The sequence below is a fragment of the Pagrus major genome, chromosome 20 (assembly GCF_040436345.1).
Source record: "Pagrus major chromosome 20, Pma_NU_1.0".
Lineage (NCBI taxonomy): Eukaryota > Metazoa > Chordata > Actinopteri > Spariformes > Sparidae > Pagrus > Pagrus major.
The window spans coordinates 19,125,418-19,142,990 of record NC_133234.1 but is presented as its reverse complement, the minus strand read 5'-3'; the positions used below and the strand labels follow the sequence as shown (position 1 = coordinate 19,142,990).

Here is a 17,573-nt window from a genome sequence, read left to right as displayed (position 1 = left end):
GCCACGGAGGGGTGCGTGGAAACTGAAGCGCCGAAGCCGCCATGATGGCTCAAAATGTACAGGATTTGACTATGCCGTAGCAACCGTCGGAGCCGCAATGTTGGCGCGTAGCCTGGTGTTAAAATGGAATAAACCATTTCCGAAAAAGGGGGATCGTATTATTTAAACTGTGCCTAACTACTATGTAACTGCTATAAATAAGTATTTACATTATAAAGTCTAAATATTGATCGCACATATTTAATAATAAATGACTTTTTCAAAATAAATAATCAGATTTTAGGAAAATTTGTCAATTATTCAATGTTATCTCTCCCCTCCTTGACAGTGACTTTAGTCGTCATGCACTCAGCGGTAGTAACAACTGAAGGTACATGAATTTTATGCAGTATTTTATGAAATATTTAGAGTATCCTTTGTATTTCATATGTTTGTACGACACGAGCTAGATACAATTGTCGCTTATTATCACTAGGCATTACGGACAAGCTGTATTAAGGCGACTGTTACCGTAGCTAGGAGCTAAACTGTCATCCAGGATGTTGTGCTAATGTAAACAATAACACACGAGAAGAAAGACATTAGCCACGTTTAGCTAGCTACAGATGTGACATACTACGCAGAAAGTGTGGCTTTATTGCTGTCTATTTGCTCCTCAGATACAGTCCAATTATCGTGTCTCGACCATGTTGTTATCAGCAGGTTGCATATGCCAGTTTTAGGGTGTAGCTTAGCTTGCTGTGCCCTTCACACCCTCTGTCCTCTGTGTTGGTGCAGTTTTGACAGCAGCATTCATATTCCACCCTGGATCCTTCTTCTCTTGTGTTTTATTGATCTAGTGTTTAAAGGTCGTTGTCGACATGCATGTACTGCTTCTCAAGGAGCCAAGAGATGGAGACTCTGGACCTGATCCCTACATTAAGGTAGACACACTTGTTTGTAACAGTGCTGTGATCATACATGTGCAGGACTGAAGCTGCCAAATTAGAAAATAAATAGAGAAATGGCTCAGTAAATAGATTAGGTGAATTAACACAAAGGTACTTATAGAGAGTAGAATATAAACCAGAATATCAGATATATAAGATAATGCCCACATTTATTTTTAAGATTATTTTGTTGCATTTAATGGTATGTTGGTTTATTTAATGAGCCATGTATGTATTTGTTTATTCTTGCTTTTAGCAGTTTCAGTCCATCAGTACTGGAATTTATCAGTATTTTTGATTCCACAGGAGCTGGCATCACACGGACATAAAGCAACCCTAATTCCCGTGCTGTCGTTTAAGTTTGTCTCATTAAACACCTTGTCAGATAAGGTAAGCTCCATTGCCACAGCGTTGAATACATATTTGTTTCGTTCATGTATTTTCATATTCATTGCTTCTCGTGTCATGTGGTGTTGTCATATTTCAGCTTTTCCAACCTGAAAAACATGGAGGTCTTATATTTACCAGTCCGAGAGCAGTGGAGGCCGTGAAGATGTGCTTAGAAGCAGAAGAAAGAAGGGAAGGTGAGGGAATCAACATAACTGCATTTTGGAAAACATTATAATTGTTGCACCCAGTACCTCATTCATATAATGGTTTTAATTCCCATTTCATGTCTGTCAATACTGCGTACTTCTTTTCTGGACTGCTAACTGAAATTTCCTTGATGAAATGTTATCCTTTTTTTCATTATTAATTCAGAATGGAACAGCTCAGTGAAAGACAAGTGGAACACCAAATCCATTTATGTGGTTGGGAAGGCAACTGCTGCATTAGGTGAGTTGTTGTCACATATGACACAAACTTCTCTTTTTTTGATTTCCATCTTTATGTTTTGTGCAACCCTTGCTATGTTAATGCTAATTCTAGCAGAGTGTGGCAGGCACCTGGTGTTGTGGTGACAGAAGTGTGTGAAGTGATGTTACTGCCCTCAGTCATTTGAAAACAGGCTGTACACAAGTGACAGTTTGCTGTGACACACAGCGAGTATTTGGTCTTCAGAAAACGAGCAGGTGCAGCACCTTCCTGACGTGTGCTTAACCTTCCCTCTTTAGTGACAGCTGATCTCTTTGTTGTCAGTTTTATGAGTTGTGTATTTAGTAATTGAATTAGCTGAAATTAATTTGACACTTTTTGTGTTTTTTTCCTGCACAGTACGGAGTCTGGGTCTGAACCCTCTAGGCGAGGACACAGGGACAGCAGAGGTCCTATCACGTGTTATCATTGAACGTATGATATGATTTCATACTCCCACATTCACAGCTCAGGTTAATTGAAAATGTATGATTGTTCTGAGGACTAATATGACCTTATACTTAATTCTCATCATAGGAGAGGACACAAATATCCCACCATTTTTTTTCCCCTGTGGCTCGATCAAAAGGGAAGTTTTGCCTACGGCTTTAAGGGACAATGGTAAGCATTTTCCCATGTTGTGCCTTACGATTAAAACTCAAGGTGATAAAAGTCCCACTGGGGTTTACGCTAATTATAAAATAATAATTGAGCTACCTTTATCACAGCGGAGGATCTGTTTCTTTGTTTCCAGGAGTGCCCCTGGAGACTCTGACTGTCTATCAAACAGCTGAACATCCAGATCTGGAGAAAAATCTGAAGAACTATTTCAAAGAGCAGGTAAACTTCTACTGCATTTTTAGAGAAGACTTCTTTTGTAAATGTAGCATCTGTTCATTATTTGTTTGTATTTACAGGGCATCCCAGCCAGCATAGCCTTCTTCAGTCCATCAGGAGTAAAGTTTTGCCTGGAAGTGGTTCGGAGGCTGTCAGGTGAACAGCTGACTCAGATAAAGGTACAGCCTCCTCGTGCATAAAATAATGCATGAACCTTCTGTACTTAATAGCTCCTCAGTGCCTTTTAACAGTCACTCTTTGTTTCCAGTTTGCCGCCATCGGGCCAACTACACAAGACGCCATGACAGCAGAGGGTCTGTGCGTCAGCTGTGTTGCAGAAAAGCCAACAGCTGAACACCTGGCAGCAGCGATAGCCAAAGCTCTACAGTAACCACCCACAGGCTGTGAAACCCATCCACGTTGTCTTCTCTCTTTGTATATTCTATATTATTTATATGTATTGTCATTTGTCTCTTTTACTTTACTGCTCTTGTTACCTGTTTTGTATGTAAATCAGCTAATTTGCACTGAGAAAAAATGCTTTTTGTGCTGGAAAGGCCTCAATAATGTAAGTGAATAGAGTTATAATTCTATTTATGTTAAGCTTGCTCAAGGAAGTCAATGCAGTGTTTGTTTTTGAAAATAAACTTGAGTCAGAGTGATGACATGGATCATGGTTATTCATTGTAAAACACTCAAGTGTGTGTGTGTGCTTGTCCTATTCAAAACAAGTGTTAGGCTGTCCTAAACCGGCATTGTCCACATGAAAGTGAAGGTTTTAACGTCTTTCTACAGGTCAACAACAGCCCATTTAAAACCAGTGAAGCATGTATAACACATCCATACGGTTCAGTCAAATTACACAGTCAGAGACAGTAAAGACAGGTTTACTTTTCACACAAAGCTGAGGAAAGTGGGATACCTCCAGAGAGTCGCACCTGTGGATGGGTGTGGAGAAACTCAGGATCTGTCTATAAAGCACCGTGGCTTCTAGCCATCATCTCACTTGTATATAGTCACACTGACGACCACGATGCTGACTTTGATCCAGCTGATCATTTTGCTTTTTTGGACGAGCATCAGCTCATCTGATGCGGAGAAACTTTTCCACCGTCGGGATCATTCTGACGTGCAGAACCTCAATTCGCACCAAGCTGAGGTTATAACAGACAAATACTCAGCAGAGGTAAAAAAATCTCACTATTTTTAGACATTTAGTGATTGATTAAAGGAACCGTATAATGTAACCCATGTCTTGCTGTAGTTATTTCTGTCTAGATATGGATTCATTATGCCAGTGAACTGGGAGGAGATCCAGTTTGAAGACTCAGACGTCTCCTTTAACGATGACTTCCTGGGTGACTTTCAAGACTCGATCCAGGAGGGAACCTCGGTGCATCATTCAAGGGACGCTCCTCGTGATGGCGATCAAAATGACCACAATGGTCTAACCGAGAGCCAGGAGTTTATTTCAGCACTTGAAGAGTTTCAGAGGGTGTCGGGCCTGCCTGTCACGGGCCTGTTGGACGAGTCAACCAAGTTGGCAATGAACAAACCGAGGTGTGGAGTCCCTGACAAGGAGATTGACCTGAACGCACCTGTAGCACCTGAGAAAATCAGTGCCTCAGATACTGAAAACAGTTCCAGTGGCACTTTTAATGAGACTGACAGTAACAACACAGCAAGTTTTGATACTGCTGACTCCTTTGAAGATGACATATTCAGTTCTAATGACACAGAATGTATTCTCACAGGTATTTTCAATGACACCAGCAGGAATTACACAGAAGACTTTGCTTTATTTGATCCCATTTTAAATAACACTTCTCTAAACAGCTCACATGATACCACTGTGGACAGAAAAATGGTAAATGTCAGCACAAATCAGAGCCAAGCAGTGCGGCGCAGGAAACGGCACCTTGCCACTCTAGTATCCAAAAACAGGCGCAGGAGAGATCTGAGTGAAACAGGTTACATGGCCTTTTCTAAGAGGGTGCTGAAATGGAGGCTGATAGGAGAAGGCTACAGCAGTCAGCTGTCTGTTGAAGACCAGAGGTACATCTTCAGACTGGCCTTCAGGATGTGGAGCGAGGTGTCTCCGCTGGAGTTCGTGGAGGATACACGTTCCCCACTGGAGGAAGTTGATATCAGGCTGGGCTTTGGCACAGGTGGGTCAGACCCAATACATACAAAACTCAATACAACATTCTTATACTTTTAACTCCACTGCGTATATTTAACAGTATTAAGTGTTACAAGCTTATTAAATATGTCTTGCTGTAAGTTAAATTACTCAAAAGTATAGATATAATGATTAGTCAATAATTCATTTGTTTTTTGATAAACAAACCTATTGCCTAAAACTATTTTGATAATCATTTAGGTAATTTTCCGATTGAAAACATTTAATAGTTTCAGATACGCAACTGTGAGGGTTTCATTTTGGTTCTCCACTGTGGAGGTGTCACTTTGGACTCTGGGTAATTGTGATGACAAACAATTAGTCCATTAATATTGAATAGTCAGCAGATTAATGCATGATGAAAATTTTGTAGTACAAAATAGCTGAAAATTAGCTCCACCGTGAACAACTACAACATTATAATTAAGCCTAATGCATGAGTAATAATACAATACATTTTCCTGATTATACTTGCATACTTTTGCCTAAGTAACATTTTCAATGTAGGACTTTACTTCAGAAATGCATCTGAATACTTCCCCCATTACTGCAGAAAATAGACAGTTCACATTTTTGATTTCATATTTCAAATCAGACAGAAGCATCTTCTCCAAAGCGTGTCAGTAAATTCATCAAATTAAATCATTTATTCAATATAGACAACAACAATAGCTTTAATGTTGAGAACCAGCATATTTCAGGTGTATCAACCATCATCAGCGTTCCATAGGGCAGAAACATGTTGGTTTTTACACTAAAGCTTCTTATGTCTTTACTGCAGAAACAGCTGGATTATTTAAAATGTTTTGTACTTCAAAAAATGTCATTTTTTAAGTTTATTATTTATTTATCTATTTATACAATTTTGGTATAATATTGATATTTCACACAGGAAGGCATCTGGGTTGCAATCAGAGGTTTGATGGCACTGGTCAAGAGTTTGCCCACGCTTGGTTCCTGGGTGATATACACTTTGATGACGACGAACATTTCACTGGTCCCAACGCTGGCAGTGGGATCAGCCTTCTCAAAGTAAGCATACTACAGCACGAGATGTTTTAACTGCATGATCGCAAGTTCAGTTCCAGTTTATTCATTCTAATCTCATTTTTAATTTCTTTCTATTAGGTGGCAGTTCATGAGATCGGCCATGTTTTGGGTCTCCCCCACATCTACAGGCCGGGCTCCATAATGCAGCCCAGCTATCTGCCCCAGGAGTCAGGCTTTGAGGTGGACTGGATGGACAGGAAAGCCATACAGCACCTCTATGGTAACAGCACCATCTAGTGGATACATACACACAGAGACCCACAGAGATTCAGGTTTATATACCATACATACAGTACATACAGTGACAGACTGACACAAAACCAAATCATTTTCTATAATGTGCTTGTGTTTGAACCCAGGGGGCTGTAAAGGTCGATTCAACACAGTGTTTGATTGGATCAGGAAGGAGAAGACGCCCTATGGGGAGGTGGTCATCCGCTTTAACACCTATTTCCTTAGAGATGGCTGGTACTGGCTCTATGAGAACAGAAATAACCGAACACGCTTTGGAGATCCAGTTGCACTGCAGATTGGCTGGCGTGGGATTCCCATGGACGGAGTTGATGCGTGTGTGCATGTTTGGTCCAGGAAAAGAGATGCTGTTTACTTCTTTAAAGGTAGGCCTAATAAAAGTACAAGTCTACAATAATATCCTACATATTTAAATACTGTATGTACTGTAAAAGATATATTTCATGAATGCTTTTTGTGTGTACAGGTACTCAGTTCTGGAGGTACGACAACGCGAATGACCAGGTGTTTAGACAGGACCCTGAAGGTCACCGCTATCCAAGGTTAATCTCCGAGGGCTTCCCAGGGGTGGTCAGTCCCATTGACACAGCCTTTTATGACAGGAGGCAATCCCACATCTATTTCTTCAGAAACACTCTTGTAAGAATTGTTTTCCTTATCCTCTCTTTGACACATGATAAGCAGGGAGGTGCTCAGAACACAAGACTCAGGCAGGTGAGTTAGGCTGAAAACAACAATAGGTTTGGAGATTGTGTGGAAGAAGGTAGATGAGGTTTGCTAGCCAAGCAAAGTGGGCAACAGTGTCACAGATCCTAGGGCACCACCAAAGCCCCAGTTACTGTGTGAGATTTGGTAATTTGATACAAATTTGTGAGGGAGTATAAACAAAGGTGGGTGCTTCATTATTATGTTTCCATTAGAAAATACCCCTTCACCTGGACAAGAAACCCACTAACATCTGGCATTTGTCTTCAGTGGGAAAGGGTATGATGTGCATTAGTCTCAAATAACTCTGCAGTAGTCACGGGTATTTATCGGTTCTAGCTCCGATCAGCAGTGATGGAAACATGACACCTAGGTGGACACGCTAATTTTAGCCCCTTTTCTGGCACGATGCTATGATGCCTGTTAAAAGTTTCGGATGTTCGCATGTTTCCCATCCGTCTCTGCTCCAAGCACTTGATCTTTGTTTAGTCGACTTTGAGTTTAAAAAGTATAAAAGTAAAATAAAAAGCTGAATTAATTAATTAATTAATTGAAAAGTATGAAAAAAAGTAAGGCTAACTGCTAATTTTTGCCCTTGGGCCCCCCCAAGATGTTAGTCCGGCCCTGGATTAATTGTCATTACAACTGCTGCTACCTTATGTGATGTGTAATCAGTAAGTAAAGACTTGAAAAGATGAAAGCCAGAGCTAATTCATTGTTTTCCAGCATTATCAGAGAGCATATTCATGCAAGCAAACCTGCTACACTTCCTCTGTGATCTGTGTTGTAATTGAATTGATTGATGAGGCAAAACAATTATCTGTTCAAACAGGTGTACGCGTTCGACGTGGAAGCCAACAGCTTGGCAAGAGGCTTCCCCAAAAACATCAGAGATGTTTTCCCTGCAGTGGAGAGCGGAGACCATCCAGATGGCAACATTGATGCTGCCTACTTCTCCTACACCCACAACGCCATCTTTCTACTCAAGGGCACTCGCTTCTGGCAGGTGGTGGGCAGCCGCGAACGCTGGCGCCGGCCCTTTCTGCCGCGAAATGGCCTGCTGCCACACAAGGAGGTGGATCAGCACTGGTTCGACATCTGCAACGTTCATCCCACTGCTCTCAGACTAACTCGCTGAGGCTGTTGAAGCAGAGATTCATTAAACACTACTGATGTGTACTGATATTGTCCTCTGATTCACCTGTTACTGTATGTATACATGTTTTCTTGTTTTATCTACTTCTTTGTAGTAATTCTCCATACTGTGACTGTGTATTTCTGTTGGCTTATTTTCAATGAGGTGTTTTGTTAACATATCAGCTGCTCTGTCTGTCTTTCATTTAGAGGTGCTAAATGCATACTGGCATGAAAACAATCCTAAAGGACCTCTTATCATTGAGATATTTAGACCATTAGCAGAAAAAAACCTATTTATAAATGTACTTATTCTTTACACGGACGCCTTTTTTACAAAACAAGACACCATAAGTTGCCAAACATTTCATTTTGTTACAAAATCACAATTTATTTTGCTCATTTTCAAGTTTATAATTCTCTTACGGGTTACTACAAGAATAGGTTTACATGCTTTAATGCTCAAAAAACACATCAGTTTTTCTCATACTCTCCATTGCTACAGCACTGTATTCCCCAAACGTTATATTTTAGCTCCTGTCTCTTTAAGGCCCCTGAACGTTTATACTTAATTTCATCTCGCTCAACAAGCATGTCCTCCTCTGAGGTGGCAAACCTGCAAAGATGTAAACCAGCCGGTCTCTAGGGCTAATTGTAAAGTTCCTGAATGCAGCTGTGCACATACTGTAGGGTCTTTGTCATTTGTTTATATCATACTTCACAGAGCATTCTACACTATTATAATGTGGCTGATACCCATCAACGTTTTTCTGTGCTGCTTTCTTTAAAGCTTGACATGCTAAAGTGTGGAGAAATTGCTTTTTAAATGGCAAGTTTGCAAAAAGAAGAAAAGGGGGTGTTTATGCAAAATCAAGAATTGATGTATACAATATGTATTTTGAAGTGTGGAGAGTCTTCAAGTGTCAGATCTATATCTTTGCATAAAAGTACCTGTACTATTACGCATGTATTAGAATGGAAATTTATTCAGAAGTCTTAGAGTGGTTTCTGGGTAAGCGCAGAGATTGAAATCACTTTGACACAATAGAAAAATAAATTACATATAATGACGTAAAATGTATATCATCATAAATACAGCACACAGTGGATTAAGCACAGGGATTCACTCACATTTCTCACACTGTTTCTTATTTCCGCAACGTGTTGCTGGCAGGAATACAAAATTATTACCAGATCCACTCATTGCCCTGCGATGATGATGGTGCACTAGTTCCCGTAGCCTTTTGTTGGCTTGATAGCACATCTGCTTCGAATATATGAAACTATCGCTACCCTCTGAATCACCTGCAGAGGTTTAAATCCATAGCTGCCCACAGGCAGGAAAGAATATCATGTGACCTGGAAACCACAATACCCGCCTTTACAAAAACTCCCTTCAGTGCTCTGTGATTCATCCCTCGCAGTGCAATGAGCTCTTGAGCTGATTTGGAAGAAAACAATATGTGCTTTATCAATAAAAACCTGGAGGTGGTGGAAAACATCTATCTAGCAATCTGCTTCTATGGCATTCTTGCTGTAAGAGACATGGTTAAAAATTTACACGCTATCAATCAAAAACAAGCCTATTGAAATTTAGATTGAGGCAAAATGATTGAAAAAGCAGCTTGTCTTATTACTTAATGCCGTTCCATTTTATAGTAATCATCTGAGCACGGTGCAAAGAAGCAGACATCGATTGTGTGATCAATATGTTACTTGAACACTCTTATTAATTCAGCTCATCTTTGGAGATTAGGCTCCTGGTGGGCCCCAGATAACTAGTGTTGTGCTCCAGGCGTTCCATAGGCTATATTAATAAATTGAAGTAGAAATCAATTACAAGCAAAAAGGAACAAAATGTCATGGCGAGTGAGGCTATAGAGAAGGATGTCATGAGATGGCGAGTCTGCTCACTTATTTACAGAATGAGCTCTGTAAAGGCATTAGCAGCGTACAAATAAATACCCTTGTTCAGATAATATTCCTTCCATGAGTCATTTTCATGGTACATCCAGGATTCGATTGGATAAATAGTGGGCATCATTTCTGGCTTCTTGGTTCAAGCCAAGGAGTTAAAAAAAACAATACAACTCAGAATCATGGTAGTTCTTGAAATAGTCACAAAATACAATCAATGGGATTTGTGTACATGAATTGTTTTCATTACTCTCATGAATGTTTTTCATGCTAAGAGTCTCACATGTAGTGTAGTGTTTTACACTACATCTATGAACCATGATAGAGTCAAAGGGAGGTGGTTGTGGTGGTTGTTGGGCATACAAAGTCCAAGAATGTCATACCAGAATCAGGGTTCGCATCCAGTCTGTGGTTAGGTTTAGGCAACAAAAGCACTTTGGTTAAGGTTAAGTAACAACACACCCTCATACCTAAACAACTGAATAAGTTGATTGCCAGTGATTTCCAGGACGACATATCACTGTTCCCATAACAATGTGACCGTTGCAGGAAGACATACTAGACCTGTGGCATACAGTCGCAAAACTACACTGGTTGGGTTTATGCACCAAAACTACTTGGTTAGGTTTAGGCATTAAATCTACTTGGGTTAGGTTAAGGCACTAAAAAGTATACTTGCTAACTACATTAGCGAATTAAAATAATTGACTTTTGGTTTCACACAGGACACAAAGCGGTCTCCTAGGTGAAGATCCTGACTTCCTCCTCTGCTGCCTTAATAATTACTATGGCCACAAGAGGTCGCCACCTAACATATATGGGTTGTAATAAGCTACTTGCATAGTTGACCTATATGGTTGTTTTTCTGACAAGGACAGGCTGTCAGGAAAATATATTTTCAGTTTGTGAAACAGTCTTGAAATTTAATTCATATGACATGGTTAAAGTTAGAGAAAGATGGTGATTTCACTTGTTTGTTGATAAAAATCAGTTTGATAAAATACAGACGAAATGTAATCTTTGAGATTTATGTGCAAGGACCTCCATTTTTCATTTTAAACAAATGCTGTCACAAAAAAATTGACAATTGATGCCCATGTACATGAATCCTATTTATTACATTTCATCACTGTATCATACCGAGCTGAACAATATCTTCAAGTCTATTATATCTCTAATAGAACTAATAAACATTCTGTAATTCAGAATGATGTCCCATTTGTTTGAATCCAATATGCCATATGTTTGTTGCTGCAGTACATTGCTGCGTGGTTGACATCTCAGCAGGAATTATTGATAGACTAATATTGAATCCGCTACAGTGAAATGATGCATTTCAGTGCAGTGGAGGCTTGTGATCTGTTTGTTTATCCCATCATGAAGCACCATACATCTCCCGCACCCTGGAGTTCCTCATACAGAGAAATCCTAAATACACACATGTGAGTCCCCGGCTGCCATACACTGCACAGCTCAGTGATCTGCGCCTTTTGCACTAACAGTGCTGCTATTGAAGCTCCCTTTTCCTACAACCGCGGGCCTCTTTGGATGCGACTAGGATAAATGAGATCAGTCATGCTGATGGAGCCCGAGCCGCAGCAGCCCCAGAGAGATACAAAAACCTGTGTCATGGCACAGGAATCCACATGGGAGGCACTTGAGAAACAGGAGAATGGGATGAAACTCCTGCAGCACATTCGCATAACAAAAAAACTCGCCAAATCTGCCAACACGTGGAAATAACTTGGCTCATTTTTGTCCCAGAGCAGTGTGGAAAACACAGGAATAAATCCAATAAATCATTTCTCCTATCACTTCAGTGTCATGCATTAATGTGTCTTTGTGTGCCATGGGATTAGCTCAACAAAACTGCTGCATGTAGATACAGCGGTGTGGTGCATTTAAATGCATCTTCAAGGTTCTCGTCTGGCAGCTCCAGCCTTTCAAGGATGTTCTCGTTGTCGCAGATCTCTAGGGTTGAATTAATAGTGAATTCAAGGATAATATCACTTTCAATATGTTCATAGAAATAGAACATTTACACAATAAGCAGTACAAGGATTTCCCCTGAGATAGAAACGATGCTATTTTTTTTTTTTTCTGAGTCACACCTTGTGAGAAGGATGTTGAACGGTTTCAATTTATTCTTCACTTGAGCTGAGAAATTGTACTTTATTCATCGAACGTGTCACAATATTCACACAGAGCTCGGAAAATCTGTCAGGGCCTTTCCACTCTCTGCCCTTGTAGAAACTGAGCTAGTGAAGTGGTAACCTCGTCGGGAAAGGGAATAAACAATTCCATTACTTTGAGGGTATTGATCAGTAGCCATGGAGAGGATGGAACGGCTTCCTGCATCCTAGTCACTCTGGTGCACCTTGATATTTCCTCACCCGTCACTCATTATGATCCACCAGCTGGAAACTCATATTTTCTCTTAAAATATTTTCCTGGTTCCTTTTCATCTTTAATAATAAATCTCAACCTGACTTGAACCTTTCAGTCATATCGTGAATTGTTAAAGAACACGTCTGACACATAAGCAATAACAGAATGAACAAAATGCTGTATGACCTTACCATGTAACCGTCTCTGATAAGATGTTAGCAATATTTTACAAGGAAGAGGTGTTTGACCTACAGCTCATAAATTAAAGGGTTACTCCTATTAATAGTGCACTTCCATAATGTTCAGGAATCTCCAGGGTAAAATGCTGGCAGGCAACGTTTCTGCAAACCACTGATACAGGCGAGAAGGCTGCCAAGCCAGTGACCACAGTTCGAGACTGCGTTTCAACATTTGTAAGTGTCACATTTCTGATGAGGGACCGCGGCGTTTTTAACATTTATAGCCACGACACCGCTTGATATTTTGTAGAAACGCCTCGGGACAATTATCAGCCGTGTTTGTGGTGACCAAAGCTGATCTTTTCCCAACCCTAACCAAGTGATTTTTGTGCTTAAACCTAACCATGGCATAAGCACAGCGTTGTCATAAGATAAACATGTGTAAAGTTACAAAGTTACAAAACTGGATGACAACAAAGCTGACGTGAGGACGACAACAGACGAACCAACAAAGAGTAAGGGCAACTCAGGCTTAAATACAAACTCAAGGAACACAGGTGAGGAGGAAGGAGAAAGTGACAGCAAGACACAAGAGGATATAAACTACAAAATAAAACAGGAAATCAACAAACCATGACACTTTACCAGCATTTATTCATTTGACTTTAACATTTGCTGCATTCAATTCAATGTTTTTATGATTGCTTTTACTGATTTTACTCCAATTTTTTATTAACTAACTTCCTTTTTAAACCTACCTGCTTGATAAAAGCCCAACATTTATCAAGCATTAGAGTCCATGCCACTTTTTAATGCAAGCTTGTAAAGTATTTATAAACTTGCAGTCTCCAAGCCAAGATAACCCATGGGGTTTCATATTTTCTCAGACTTTAGAAACCTCCTCCAGAGCCTCACCAGACATACAGCTGTTTTCACAGGCTGAGTAATACTCCCCTGTGATGAGTAAACCGAGCTCCTCGCGTACATTTGGTTGAGAGGGTTTATCATTATCCTTAACAAATCGAAACAACAGATGACAAGAAGAGGAAGATACATGATCATAATAACAAGAGACGATATTTAAATGTATGTTTTCTTTACATTTGAACCCTTCCAAGTACTGACATATCCATACATACACACACAAGCACTTAATCATCATCAAACTACACTGCACCTTTGACAGGCTATAGATTAGCATCAGTGCCTACTGTGAAATCTGGTGAAACTGCTATATTAAAATGTAAATGTGCGAGCACGATATTGTGCCCTCGAGCAGCTGAACTCATCCTTCATGCTACGGAGACAGAACCAGTAGAGGGCAACCTCAACACACAGAAGCAATTCAAATAGTCCTCAGGACTGCTGCATGGAGCCACAGCAGTAACTGAGTGTTTTCTGTGACACACTGGTGTTCATTTTTTAAACGTGTTGATATTTTCACATGTTTGGAGGCAGCCGCTGCAAGATGTATGTGACGTTTTGATGAAGCTATTGGTCTGAAATGCAGCAGGGGACAAAACTCTGTGGGTGTTTTTAGTTTTAGAACGAGAAAATACGTGATTTTTAATTTATATTGTGTTGTTAATGCGTATTGTAGTCAGGTATCTTGGTTTTATTGGTGGATATCTTTGCAATGGGCGCATTTCAGCGTGCTTGTGAATGTCAGGTGTATATACAGAGCAGAATAAGAAAAGGCTGGATTCTTTCCACATCCTGTATTTGTCCCCTGTTGTCAGGTGCCTCCTGTGGAAATGCTGACATGCGTATGTGTGTATTTTTTCCCCTGAAATGACAGGTTATGGAAATACATTTACCTGTGTATACACACACTATGTGCCGTGTTTGAAAGGGAATTTGTAGCTTGCTGCCAAAGATTCCAGCGCCACGCTGAAGGTAGAGCGCGGATCAGCATTTATTCTGCAGTAATAAGCGTGGAATTCAGACTTTCCTGAAAAGCGGATTTTCAGTTGAAAGTTGTTTTGCGCATTAACTCTGAGTGGCATCGTTAACAAGGCTCCGGCTTGTTTACAGTGGTTCAAAAATCAAGCAGTCTCTCACCTCACTCAGAAAAGAGACACGCACGGGAATACACACACACACACACACACACACAAATCACATACACACACAGATGTTCCCCGCACATGTGTCTCCCTGCCTCCCTCCCTTCCTCCTCTGCTGCTTCTCTCCTCGCCCTCCGATAAAGAAGTTTGGATTAAAGGAGAAAAACACTGACTGATGCCTTCACGAGTGCCTCTCAATTTCACATTCAAATCAATATTTCAAAAGCTTTTATCATCAAATAGTTTCGAGCAAAGTGCTCCTCACTAAGGATCTTTAATGTTGAGGAGAGGTAAATAGGATTTAGGCTTCATAAACCCGAGCTTTCATGCAGTCATTATACCGTGAAGAAGGAGAATTTTCCTGTGTGTGAAAGAAAACAGTGTAAGTCTGCAGTAAAAAGGCATTTTTTTTTAGACGAAGAGAACAAGTATCTTTGACTTCGTATGCTTCATTGGTTACACATGTAAGCAGGAGTCACTATGCCAAATGGAAATAGTACAGTAATTACATGTCTTCTCTTGAGAATAGTATGTATCACACAGACTCATTTGAATGAGGAATCCAAATCATGCTAGTGTAATTAAGCGTTGTATAGCCTCATGCATAATGCAGGACTGAGGTATCGACTAAATACCTGATAAACAAATAGGGCGGGTGTGGAAGAGGATATGTTTGTCATACCACGAGCAATGCCCACTAATTCGCCTCTGGAATTTCTCCCTCCCGGCCGCAAACTGAACCTTGACCTCCTGGCTAAGGAGGAGCTTTTTAGACAAAACAAGGGGCTTTCTGGTTATGTCAGTGTGAGTGGCAGCTTCGGGTCAAGGGTGGGAGGGACGGGGCTGTCCCACGCATGGCCACACAGAAGCGACTGCCCGGCCGCCACCTCCATTTTGAGCCTGGGAAAAGTGACAGGAAACGTACGTGCCGTGGCAGGCTCTGTCAAAGACGTCATCCAAACGCTTCAGCTATCTTCGAGTTTCATACCGGTTTTGTTTACCTGACATTTTAAAGGGTCAGTTCACACAAACCACAAAAAAAATCCCCAACCTATTATCTCTCTCACTGCGAGTGCTATCTTGTCATACATTCTGCCGTTTCAAAAGGACTATTTCTTTGCCAGAATGTACTTCGGTTACACTATAATAACCGGCCACCTGCTGAATTCATAGAAAAAACAAACAGAAAGGGGGGGCAGCATATCACAGAGTAATTGCTAACTGTAGCTGCCGTTAGCTAGTTAGCTCAGTTAGCCGTGCAGCTAGTGGTCCAAACTGGGAGCTTGGGGACCAGGGGAGAGCTGGTGTTTACACTGCTAGCACAGGACCTTTGGACCAGGATGGTCCAGGGCTAGTTAGTTGCTAACTTGCATGCTATCTTCAGGAGACAACATAACATCAAAACTGTAATTTCTTCTCAATTTTTGCTAATTTCTGAATGAACTGGCCCAGTATCAAAATCATGCTCCAAACAAGTAGAGGGCAGCATATCATCAGAGCATCCGCTAACTGTTGCTAACAGTAGCTGCCATTAGCTAGTAAGCTCAGTTAACCGTGCAGCTAGCGGTTGTATTAGCCAACCCTGCCCGGACTGGGAGCTTAGAGCATCGGCAGTGTGTTGATGTTGTTTACTATTGGAGTATCACAAAGTGGCTAGGGGCGAGCTGGTTAGCATGCTAACTTCAACACAATACACATACATCTTTGACTTCACATTCTGTAGCTAATTTTTGACCATTTTGTTAACAAAAAACTTACATATTGCACCTTCACCAAACAATGAAACGCTTTAAACAATTGTAAATGTTTATAAACATCAATTGCACAACTTCATAATGGCCATCCAGATGTTTATAGATGAACTACACAGTATTTATTAACCATTTACAAAGTATTATTAACATCAGTTGCAATTTTACAATAGACAGTTGCTTAGTAAATTGTTGATAAAGCACTTCATTGTTTGTTCACAGTGAAATAACCAATCATTTATCATTTATTAATGAGGATCATAAAGTGTCACCTGTATTTCCTCTGAAAACCAGCTAACAGGACTTCTTGACAGATACATTGGTGAAATTCCCCCCATTGTATTCAACAGAAATCTCAGACATGTGTGCAAATAAAACCCAAACTATCTGCATGGCCTTGGAAAAAAACATGTTTTCTGTTTTGTAATTTGGGCGAACCATTCTTTTAATTAGCCTGAAAAAAGTCGGGGAGCACTACTGTCACCGTGAGCCTTTTGATTAATTTGTACATCAGCGGCAGCAGCAGCAGCAGCAATAGAGTCTTTTTATTTACTTTCAACTTTATGCACTCGCACAAAATTCAGCGTGGTGCTGTAACCACCTGTCAACATAATTGTCGACATCTGACGAGCCCTTTATTCCCTTCTGAGCCACAGAAACACACCTGCCTAGGAGATGCATTCAAGAGCACCGACAAGGAATTCATCAAGTGGCTGAGCATCCTCCTCGCCTCTGTATCTCCTTTCACCCACCATCATCTCTGCCAACTCCTCCTCCTCCATCTCTCCCCTGTCTCCAGATCCCACCCTGATTCTCTCCTCACCTCAGCACCCCCACACCCCTCTGTCTCCACCACCCTCCCTCGCTCTTCCCTTTCCTACCAGAGGAACAGATGGGGTTTAACTCAGGGGGGAATGATGGTTGGATATGAACAGTCTCTTACTTAACTGGGGGGGGAAGGGTGTCACACTTTGTGTTACATGCCAGTCTGTGCATGTGTGTGTGGGTGTGTGTGTGTGTGTCCAGGTTTCACTTACAGCCTAGATTTATGGTGGAAGACATTTTTTATATGCCTATAATATACAGTTTCTTTAAAAGAAAATCTCCTAAATAATCAGAAACAAGATTTTACTCTTTAGCACATCAACAAAACAAATATATAATTTGTCTGAATAGTAGTACAAACCTGTTTTCTTTGTTAAAGTCAACTCAAATATGTTTTTCCGCTGAGAGAAAATGAAGGCAAACGTTTAAATTATTACCCAAACAGCACACAGTTTGCCTGTGGAATGAAGGTTCATTACCGACGTTAAATAATCTGGCTAAAC

General features: G+C 40.6%; 2 protein-coding genes across 3 annotated transcripts; both read left to right on the top strand.

The window, feature by feature from the left end:
- The first annotated feature begins 326 nt into the window (after positions 1 to 326).
- Positions 327 to 3,286, top strand: uros (uroporphyrinogen III synthase). 2 transcript variants are annotated; one of them, XM_073489592.1, is made up of 10 exons: positions 327 to 370; positions 840 to 923; positions 1,236 to 1,319; positions 1,417 to 1,513; positions 1,692 to 1,766; positions 2,145 to 2,219; positions 2,322 to 2,405; positions 2,539 to 2,624; positions 2,702 to 2,800; positions 2,890 to 3,286. In XM_073489592.1, exons 2-10 carry the CDS (start codon positions 861 to 863, stop codon positions 3,010 to 3,012), a joined length of 786 nt encoding a protein of 261 aa, XP_073345693.1. In that variant the 5' UTR covers positions 327 to 370; positions 840 to 860; the 3' UTR covers positions 3,013 to 3,286. The 2 variants fall into 2 exon arrangements, with proteins under 2 accessions (XP_073345693.1, XP_073345692.1); XM_073489591.1 differs by lacking the exon at positions 327 to 370 and having other exon boundaries at positions 487 to 923.
- Positions 3,287 to 3,654: 368 nt separating this feature from the next.
- mmp21 (matrix metallopeptidase 21) lies at positions 3,655 to 7,948 on the top strand. Its single transcript, XM_073489590.1, has 7 exons — positions 3,655 to 3,807; positions 3,886 to 4,789; positions 5,696 to 5,835; positions 5,932 to 6,073; positions 6,213 to 6,470; positions 6,572 to 6,744; positions 7,643 to 7,948. Exons 1-7 carry the CDS (start codon positions 3,655 to 3,657, stop codon positions 7,946 to 7,948), a joined length of 2,076 nt encoding a protein of 691 aa, XP_073345691.1.
- Positions 7,949 to 17,573: the final 9,625 nt, after the last annotated feature.

Bases quoted from the DNA above. Each gene is read 5' to 3' on its own strand.
- mmp21 (XM_073489590.1), top strand. From the start codon at position 3,655: ATGCTGACTTTGATCCAGCTGATCATTTTGCTTTTTTGGACGAGCATC. The intron at 3,808-3,885 runs GTAAAAAAATCT...GTCTTGCTGTAG, and splicing joins CAGACAAATACTCAGCAGAG to TTATTTCTGTCTAGATATGG. The intron at 6,074-6,212 runs GTAACAGCACCA...GTTTGAACCCAG, and splicing joins AGCCATACAGCACCTCTATG to GGGGCTGTAAAGGTCGATTC.
- uros (XM_073489592.1), top strand. From the start codon at position 861: ATGCATGTACTGCTTCTCAAGGAGCCAAGAGATGGAGACTCTGGACCT. The intron at 1,320-1,416 runs GTAAGCTCCATT...GTCATATTTCAG, and splicing joins TAAACACCTTGTCAGATAAG to CTTTTCCAACCTGAAAAACA. The intron at 2,625-2,701 runs GTAAACTTCTAC...TTGTATTTACAG, and splicing joins AGAACTATTTCAAAGAGCAG to GGCATCCCAGCCAGCATAGC.